A 10643-nucleotide genomic window follows, 5' to 3' on the forward strand; every position below is an offset into this window, starting at 1 on the left:
CAAAGCAGATTCCCACATTGGTTAGCTGAGGGAGTTGTCTCTCCTGACCAGGTCATGTCCTGTGCATACGACTTGCAATGTCATCTCAGCTGAGAAGACCAATTTTACTCCTTAGGCTACTTTTTCCCATCAGGCCTCTTTGTTGCTGTTGCAAAGTGACCCATATAGAAGCCATTTTTAAATAAATAATTAATAAATAAAATTTTATTTGTGAGTCGCCTATGTGGCCGAATCAACGGCCACTCTAGGCGACATACAATAACACAATGAATACAATATATAATCAAAGAACCACAGTCAATAATTAGTCTAAAACCAGCCTTCCAATTAATAACATCATAAAAACTAATCTACCCCAGAAATCCTATAGGCCTGCCTGAACAGCCAGGTCTTCAAGGCCCGACAAAAACCCATCAGGGAGGGGGCATGGCGAAGGTCAAAAGGAAGGGAATTCCAGAGGGTGGGGGCCACAATCGAAAATGCCCTCTCTCTGGTCCACACCAGTCTGGCTGTTTTGACTGGAGGGACCGAGAGGAGGTCCTGTGTGGCTGATCTCGTCAGGCGGCATACTTGGTGATGCTGGTGGCGCTCCTTCAGATAAACTGAAGCTCATATTATCAATTTTTTAAAGCTCATATTGGCAATATTGAGATGGAGGGTCTCCCAGGCTCATAAAGTAGTAGCCAGCCAGCAACACCCTCACCTGTATGAATCTCCCGTGCTTTAAGATCAGCAGATGAGGCCTTCCTGGTGGTCCCTACACAGGATGAGGTACATGGTGATTTTTCAGTAAAGGCTCCTCGACATGGAACAGTCTCCCTACGTCGGGCCTTGTTTCTTTATATTTCCATGCCGTCGGTGAAGACATCTTTTTGGGAAGGTGTTCGGAGGAAGACAGACCCGAAATTCCTGCTGCTCTTAGTAGTTGTCATTCAGTGTTTTGTTGTGTATTTTGATGGACTGTGGGAGTTTTTGGGGATGTTTATATATTCTTATCTACTTGCTCTTTATTGTAAACTGTCCTGTGGCCTGTCCAAAAAGGTGACATATAATTCACCTACATGACAATGAATAAGTACATATCAGCTAATGGCAGAGCTGTAAAAAATGCAAGAAAATAACCGAGTGATAATCGTCATGAGATTGTAATTTCTGTGTAAAATGGTTTTTGCAACATGGCTCATCTGCAGAGAATTGTGGGGATTTCATCTTGGGAGGAGGTGGACTTGTGAGTAGGAAACTGTTTTTGTTTTCAGCTGTTGCTAATTGGGAGCTGGAGTGGTTATCTTGTTATCTGTCCAGAGCCTGGTACTCAAGGACATGCAGGCCTGAAAAGAGTTGAAATCAGGAAGGCAGGGGGGCCTGCTAAGGTGCAAAAAGTGCAGAAGCTTTGGGGAAATTACTTCATTAGAAAGCCCCCTGATTGGCTGAATCACTATGAATTGTTGCTGGGGGTTTTTTCCTTAAGTGTAAGGGGTGACACACCCATAGTCTTTGTTCCCCTGGTTTCCATCTAGACGGATGGTTAACTGAGTGGGGTTCCACTGCCTTCACTACCCTATGGATGCCTCTCTTAGGGGAGCTGAGTTTACAACAACTACCGCTTCAAGTAAGTAGAGGTAGTTTAGTTAGTTTTGTTATTTTTGGTTGTGTCTGAACTCTCTCATATGTCTTACCTAAATCCCTGGTTGGATGTGGGTTTTGAGGAATTGTTCTCCTGCTAGTGATTGTGCACTTATATTTTATTAATAAAGCCACTTCTGTTTACCTTTGTGTGTTCACTGAGTGAGAACAATTTGGTTCTGAATCCAGCACCTTGACCACTGACCACAAACTACCAAGAGTATATTTGGGGTTTAGCAGAGGGCTTCTAGACGAGGAGTGCCTGCTTGGCTCTTGTCTTAAGAAACCCTTGGTGTAATGTCTGGGCTCTGGGTTCCTGTGACTCAGAGTGAGAACCAGTAGAAGGGGTGGTGGCAGCCTATCTTCTACCTTGCAGGGTTGGTGTTGGTATGCACAGCCTTGGCAAGGGGGAAATTGGGTTCCAGATCAATAGCCCAAGGTGGGGTAATTGGGTTCGAAGCATGTACCGTGACCCTTGTGGGGGGTGCAGGGCATGACAGTAATAGAAACCAAAATGCTCAATATTGCACCTCATCTTCCTCTCTTCCCTCCTGCAGTAGCAGCAGCAAGACAGGCGTGTGTGTGTGTGTGTGTGTGCTGTGTGATATATATCATATACGCATTTGTGTGTAAAAGGTAATGTGTTCAGGGTAACAGAGCTAAAGTGCCCCCATTCCCACAGTTGCTTCCAGTGCTGGTGTCTTCCCCACTAGTACACTCCCTCTTCCCAATGCTGACTTTCTCAGCTCATACCTGGGCACCTTCTCCTGCATATTCCACCCTACGGCACCTTCTGCCCTGTCTCCAACTCAGGGAAACGTCCAACTTCAACCAATCTCAGAGGGTTGCCACATCCTTATTCCTCCCCGTGTGGCATGGTTCCACCTCGCAGCAGTCACTGTTCACATTACTGTTGCAATGGCCTCAAATCATCTCAATCTGAATGCAGGGGATTGAGAATTCTGGCGTCTCTCCCCTTGGTCCGCTCTCTGCCAGCTACCATATGACAAACTTTGTGATCACTTGAGCTTCCAACAGTTTTTGCCAGCAGTTAGGTCTGACCAGGTGAACCAAGTGGTTGGAGATCCCACCCAAGAAACTGCTTAGGTCTAGGAATATCTCAGGTAATTAATGGACAATCAACAAAGGAAATGTTTATCAGTGTCTATTTATAATTAACACATCTAATTTACTATACATTGTGGACATAGCCATATATCAGAACATAGATCTTACACAGCGCATACAAAGGGAGTGTACACTAATGTGTTACATTTCAAAGGACAGCATAGGTCACATTGCATTTCCATCTGAAAAGGAGTGATCTCACCTTTGTTGTGTGTGGGCCTTAACACTCAGAGCAGGTGGTTCTTTCTTCGACCAGTGTCACAGACAACTGGTAAAAATCCCTAAGGCTGTCTGTCTTTTATAGCTCTAGTTTGTATCTATCTAGACTTTGTCAGTTCATGTTCATATTACAACTATACTCTTATTTCCATCATTTGAACTCTCATCCTAACCCTACATCTTGATGCTGATGTTGTATTCTAATAAGTTCTCCTGACTCACCCCTTTACAGCTTCAGCCATATATAGACATGATCATTGGCTGAACGCTCAGACTCCTTATAAAATGTTCATACTACGGGAAACATTTTATTTTGAAACTACTGTAAACAAAACTCAAAGGAAAAAAGATTCTTTAAGTGGCAGCTTGTCTTTTTACTCTCATTTTGGCTTGTATTGTTTGCACCACTTTCCCCCACATAATTTTATATAAATCAATTATAAAGAATTTGAGGTGGCCAATTTTTATAAATACAGGTGGCTTGTGACACTGTGAATTGCATCCACTGTTGCTGGTTTTACTAGGTTCTGCCCTAGTTGGTTGCAACATCTAGGTTGCTGGCTTTACTAGGTTCTGCAGTGTCAACCCAACAGGCATTTCAAGATGAGCTTCATGCCCAGTGGACGCATGTTCACAAGTGCCAGACTGACCCTGCTTGGTCCACATGGCTCTGTTCTTACCAGATCAGTTATACCCTTTCTTATCTTTAATGTTTGTAATGGCTGAATATTTTCTGGTCAAAAGTAACTAGTCTTGTCTATTTCCTTCAAAGAATCGGACCTCCATTCGTGTTGGGAAGAAAGAGAAGATCCCTTTATCCAGGATCCCAAAGACGAGGTGACAGGAACAGGTAGATGTTCAGCTGCGTCATGAGGCCCGTTTTGGTTTGGGAATTGTAGGATTGTTCAGTTCCTGTATAATATCATTCCTGGCAGATTAATTGACCCACCAGGGTGTGAGTTCTCCTGGAGGACATCTTAGATGGCTTTAAGAACATAAGAAGAGCCTGTTGGATCAGGCCAATGGCCCCTCTAGTGCAGCACGTCTACGGGAAGCAAGCAGACAGGACCTGCATGCAACTGTTGCCCCCTCCTGCAGTTCCCAGCAACTGATATTTAGAAGTATACTGTCCCTGAGAGTGGATTTCTGAATGTTTGTTTTATTTGCTTTTATATCCTTTTAAGACTGTTTTATTCGTTGTAGGTTGTATTTTTGCTTTAATGATCCCGCTTAGAGCAGAGCTTTGCAACACTCCCCACTCTTCCCCTTTATACCCTCAATGCTGGAGGTTTAAGAGAGGAACGTGGGGAGACTGGGAAACGGAAGCTTATGAGAAGCAGGCAGGGAGGACCTGAGTGCAACCGTGGCCCCGTTGGGAGTACGGTGACTGTCTTCAAGCTGCAAAGTGCTCTCTGAAGCAGCCTTCCCCCCTCCTTTCATTGAGCAGGGAGGGGAGGGGGAAAAGGTGCCTTTCAGATGGGCTGCCTGCAGGAGAAGTCCCGTGCACAGCCGATCCTTCTAAAAAGCAGTGGCTTCCGAAAGGGAACAGGCACCCACAGCCAAGGTGAGCCCTTGGCTCACCACCCCAGACTGCTTCTTTCAACTTCAGGATCTGAATGGGGCTGCTTCACAGAGCAGCGCTGGGAGGGAGAAGTGATTTCCCTTCAGTGGTCAGGCATTCCCCTTACAGTTCAGAGCATCATTGCAAACTCATGTAGTGTTGGTCTTTGGCCATCCCTGTCTTAGCTCACCTCAGTTTAATCCCTTGAATCTTCAGGTGGAACTGATTGGCAGTACTGAGCTAGAGGGACCAGGGTCTGATTCAGTATACCAGACCTTCCTTTGTTCCTATATTCCTGTCTGACCGCCTCTTTTGACTACAGTCATTAGGAATCAAGGAGAAGTGAGCTGTGACCAGTTTGTCCTGTTCTGCAGTCTTGCTGCCCTTCTCTTCCCCCACACTCCACTTTTCATTGCATATTATTTTAGTAATGCATATCACAGATGTATGGCAGTAGAATAGCCAGATAAATCTGGGCTTAGTGACATCAAGTGTTATATGGACCTGAAAGGAATTTATGTTGCTGTGTGAGACTGTAGGATATTCAGGTAACCTTGGTTTCATCTGGCCATGCAAAGATAAAAGGGGGAGAATTATGGAGATGCAAAAATAGAGAAGCAGATAATTGGCTTGATCTGTGATGAAATGCTTTGTTTTTGCTTGAAATTCCAATTTCAACTCTCTTCCCCCCCAGCAGGTGACGGAGAGAAGAATGAGAATTATAGAGAACCGCAGATGGTGCCACTGGTAATAGGCAAGAGTGAGAGTCAAAAAGAGATGTTTGGAAATCACGGGGGACCAAAAACGTCTGAAAGAAATCAGTCAAAGAATGGGAGCAAGAAATCCTCTACTTCTCATACTCTTGATCAAAGAACACACACCGGAGAAAAACCATTTAAATGCAGGAAGTGTGGAAAGAGCTTCAGTGGCAATGGTCAACTTAAATTAGATGAAAGAACCCACACAGGCAAGAAACCATTTAAATGCATGGTGTGTGGAAAGAGCTTCAGTCGGAGACATAGCCTTACATTACATGAAAGTAGCCACACAGGGGAGAATCCATTTAAATGCATGGAGTGTGGAAAGAGCTTCAGTGTAAGCAGTAGACTTAAAGTACATCACAGAACCCACACAGGGGAGAAACTATTTAAATGCATGGTGTGTGGAAAGAGCTTCAGTCGGAGACATAGCCTTACATTACATGAAAGAAGCCACACAGGGGAGAATCCATTTAAATGCATGGAGTGTGGAAAGAGCTTCAATGTAAGCAGTAGACTTAAAGTACATCACAGAACCCACACAGGGGAGAAACCATTTAAATGCAGGGTGTGTGGAAAGCACTTCAGTCAAAGTGGTAGCCTTAAATTACATCACCGAACACACACAGGAGAGAAACCATTTCAATGCATGGAGTGTGGAAAGAGGTTCAGTCGGAGACATAGCCTTACATTACATGAAAGAAGCCACACAGGGGAGAATTCATTTCAATGTATGGAGTGTGGAAAGAGCTTCAATGTAAGCAGTAGCCTTATATTACATCACCGAAGCCACACAGGGGAGAATCCATTTAAATGCAGGGTGTGTGGAAAGAGCTTCCGTCAGAGCAGTAAGCTTACTTCACATGAAAGAAAGCACACAGGTGAGAAACCATTTAAATGCAGTGTGTGTGGAAAGCACTTCAGTCACAGCGGTAGCCTTAAATTACATCACCGAACACACACAGGAGAGAAACCATTTCAATGCATGGAGTGTGGAAACAGGTTCAGTCGGAGAGATAGCCTTACTTCACATCAAAGAACCCACACAGGGGAGAAACCATTTAAATGTAGGGAGTGTGGAAAGAGCTTCAGTGTAAGCAGTAGCCTTACTTCACATCAAAGAACCCACACAGGGGAGAAACCATTTCAATGCATGGAGTGTGGCAAGAACTTCAGTCAGAGCAGTAAGCTTACTTCACATGAAAGAACCCACACAGGCGAGAAACCATTTAAATGCATGGAGTGTGGAAAGAACTTCAGTCAGAGTAGCACCCTTACTTCGCATCACAGAACACACACAGGGGAGAAGCCATTTAAATGTAAGGAATGTGGAAAGAGCTTCAGTCAGAGCAGTAAGCTTACTTCACATCAAAGAACCCACACGGGAGCAACCATTTAAATTCAGGGAGTGTGGAAATAGCTTCAGTGTAAGCAGTAAACTTACTTTACATGAAAGAAAGCACATGGGTGAAACCATTTAAATGCAAGGAGTATGGAAAAAACTTCAATGGGAACCTTACTCTTCATCTTGCAAGCTAAATATATTAAAGCCCTAAATGGGTTGGGGCCAGGATATTTGAAAGATTATCTCATTTATTATATATGCAGCTAATCACTGAAGTCTGCAGAAGATGGCCTCTTACGCATACCATCTCCTTAGGAAGTCCACTCTGCATGATAAAGAAACGTGGCCTTTTGTGTGGTGGCATCTACTTTTTTGAACTTCCTCCTGTTACATATCAGACAGGTGTTTTTTTCTTTGTGGTGCCTATAGAAGACCTTCCTTTTTCAACTAACCTTTCAAGGGCAGAGCTTTATCACTGTTTCTATAGGATTTTAAAATATTTTTAATTGTTTTGCATATGAATTTGTTTTTATTGTTGGTATTTTTGAGATGCTTTCTGAGAAGTGATGTATAAATTAAAATAAAATAATGCTAATCGTTGTAATGGCCACTTTAGCGAGTGTTTTCATATAGTTTAGCATACCTTTGATTTTATTCATTTTTTTAGTGCTTTTTAAATGTTGATTTATTGATATTTTCAGTGTACATTTTATATTGTTTATAAAATGCTTCTGCAGAGTACACATTTTATTAACATAAATAACTCAACTAGTTTGGTTCACTTTATTTCCCCATTTAGTTATAATAATAAATAAATAATAAATTTAATTTATGTGTCGCCTATCTGGCCAATGGCCACTCTAGGCGACGTACATATAACAATTAAAATACAATACAATAAGATACATTAATACCATAATGCAGCAACAAGAGCAATACTAAAACAGGGTAAGAGGCTTTTCAATCATAACAGTTAACCCTCCCCGGATATCCCAAAGGCCTGTTGAAAGAGCCAGGTCTTTAAGGCTTTACAGAATACATTTAGGGAAGAGGCGTGCCGTAGATCTTGTGGGAGGGAGTTCCAGAAGGTGGGCGCCGCCACTGAGAATGCCCTCTCTCTAGTTCCCGCCAATCTAGCTGTTTCTGTCAGCGGGATTGAGAGAAGGCCCTGTGTGGCTGAACGTGTCGGGCGGCATAATTGGTGGCGTTGTAGGCGCTCCTTTAGATAAACTGGGCCGAAACCGTGTAGGGATTTAAAGGTTAATACCAACACCTTGAATTGGGCCCAGAAAATAACTGGAAGCCAGTGTAGATCGAACAACACTGGTGTGATGTGATCTCTATTCTTATGTATAACTATTCTTATGTATAACGTTATTTTTATTTTGCTTTGATATTTTTTGTATTGACTATTCTAACATCTTTCATAAAGAAAAATGAATTTGCTAGTTTTCTGCTGATGAATTTTAAATACATTTTCCAAACTGATTTCACTCCGCAGTCGCATCTGTCTCAGTCCTATTTCCTAGCAGGCAAATGATGGACCTCATTTTCATCTGGTGCTCACAGAGAAAAGGAGTGAGAATTGGGTTTTGTCAGCGGTCACGTAGACAAATGGGTTCTCCAGGCAATAGAAAGGCAAAGGCAGCAAAGCTGCAGAAAGAATGCTTAAGCTGTTGTAGGAGGCAGTTTGTTAGGATTGATAGTTCGGGCCAGATATATGAATGGTCTGGTAACTTCAAACTAATCCATGTCGTGTAACTAATCCATGTTGTGAGATTGTTAATGATGCTTCCCTGTAGTTTCTCTCTGGGAAGCAGTATGCCTCTGAATGCCATTTTCTGGGAATCACAAGTGTGAAGATTACTGACTGGGAGGTCAGTTGCACAACTGCTGAACTTGGGGACCAGGTTGCTTGAAGCACTTCCTGTTCCTCTCCCTTCCTGCCTCTTCCTTGGGATCTAGCCAGTAAAAGTGATTAGACTGGTGAGCTGGTGTGAAAGGTTGATGTACAAAAAGGCCTTCTGAGTGGAAAAAGAAAACCTTTCTTGTCCTTTTCTCAAAAGCTTTTTTAAAATGTTTGTCTCCCTCAAAAGCCTTTAATAGGGAGCAAAAATAAGGGTACCCCTCTAGGATGCACACCTTAATGTGGTGAGGGTGTCTGAGAGTGTTGAAGAAGCTGAGAGCAATGCCGTCAAGAGGCTAGACTCCTAACAAGGTCTTCCACGGTGGAATGGTCAAAGTTGAGACACCAGACTAAGATGCATCCAAACTCACAGGAAGGCAATGGTAAACCACCTCTGAATAGTTCTTACCACGCAAACCCTATGAACAGAGTATCCAAAATGCAACACAAGACAGTGCTGGAAGATGAGACCCCAGGTCAGAAGGCACTCACCGAGCTACTGGGGAAGAACAAAGGACAAGTATGAGTAGCGCTGTGACTAATGACGCAGCTGGGTCAAAGCCGAAAGGAAGCCCAGAGGCTGATGCGCACAGATGCGAAAGGAGAGTCCAAAGTTGTACAACGCACACAATAGGAACATAGAATGTGAGAAGCATGAACCAGGGAAAGTTAGAAATTATCAAGCAAGAAATGGAACGTATCAACATTCCAATGCTTGACGTGAGTGAACTAAAATGGACGGGAATGGGACATATTCACTCAGGCAACTACAAAATATTTTATGCCAGAAATGAGAAATTAAGAAGAAATGGAGTTGCTTTAATAGTGTGTGTATGTGTATCCAAACCTTATTGCCTAGCCATAAGCCTTTGCAGTGTACAATTTTAAAACGGAAGAGATAGCCAACATTAAAAAAATTTAAAACAAGTAGAACGACCGTATATCACTAAATAAAAAACGTATATCGCTAAATCATGTACATCAGATATAATAGGGAATAGATGGCCATGGTCCCCCTTAGGATTTATTTAGCACTTCTGCAACGTATTTCCCCCATAGCTTTTGTGCCGCAAGGGCAAATAGGGCCACCCTATGCGTGACAAACAAACTATTGAGAAATTTGGATCTGGGATGGGAGTATAATGGACACTCTAGCAGATAATGAAATAGGTCTTCAATCACATCTGCCCCACAAATACATACACGCTGATCCCTGGAGACCTGGCTATATCAGCCTGATAGGACCGCAGATGGCATTGTTTGGAATCTTAAGGCAGTAAATGCATGTCTAAGATTTAAAGGAATGGAATAGGCCAAATAATTTGCCCTCTGATGATCCGTTTCTATTGCTCCATACCACCTTGAGAATTTAGAGTTGCTAATAGCCAGGCAATCAGTCCAGTTGCTATGTTGAAAAATTGCTTCCTTCAACTTAGCTCGGTCTGCATCGATTGTGTTCAGAGTTGTTATATGGTACAGATGGTATAAACTCGATATTCTGGCACTCCAGCAGTTGTCCCTTACAGTCATGTCATGACATAATTTGGTTGGGGCATTTTTTATAGATTCCCAAAAATTTAACAGGGCATAATGAACACGAGCGCTGAGTTGAGGGAGGCCAAGCTCTGCTCGAAGAAATGCCGCCGGAGTACCCAGGGGAAGGCGCAGAAGTTTTCTTATGACCCTATTTTGGATTGCCTCAAGACTGGGCATAATGGAGGATTCCCAACCCCAAACCGGTGCCCCATATAGAGTCTGTGCAAGAACCTTGCTTGTGAAGATTTTCAAAGCGGGGAGGACAAGGTTGCCTCCTGCTGTTCTATAGAAACTCAGGATAACACCACATGATCTTAGGGCTGTAAGTTTGATTTGATTTATATGTTTTTTCCAGGAGAGATTGTCCTGGAAATAGACGCCCAAGTACTTAAAGGCACGGCATTGCTCAATTGGATGGCCATCTAAGAACCAAGAGAGATTCCGGGGCCTCTTGCCGAAGACCATGATTTTAGTTTTAGAATAGTTAATCATGAGATTTTCTTTTGCGCAGAATGCACTGCATTTCTTAAGCAGTCTCCTCAGACCAATTTGTGTGATGGATAATAG

The 10643-nt window shown here is 43.0% G+C and overlaps 1 protein-coding gene across 1 annotated transcript in view; it reads left to right on the forward strand.

Moving 5' to 3' along the window:
- Positions 1 to 8083, forward strand: part of LOC133381714 (oocyte zinc finger protein XlCOF6-like) — a 28687-nt gene extending 20604 nt beyond the window's left edge. The window contains exon 4 of the mRNA XM_061621122.1: positions 5786 to 8083. Within this exon, the coding sequence (XP_061477106.1) occupies positions 5786 to 6688 (903 nt within the window). The 3' untranslated portion in view covers positions 6689 to 8083. The remainder of the gene's footprint in view (positions 1 to 5785) is intronic.
- Positions 8084 to 10643: the final 2560 nt, after the last annotated feature.

Source organism: Rhineura floridana, chromosome 3 (genome assembly GCF_030035675.1).
Source record: "Rhineura floridana isolate rRhiFlo1 chromosome 3, rRhiFlo1.hap2, whole genome shotgun sequence".
NCBI classification, from domain to species: Eukaryota; Metazoa; Chordata; class Lepidosauria; order Squamata; family Rhineuridae; genus Rhineura; species Rhineura floridana.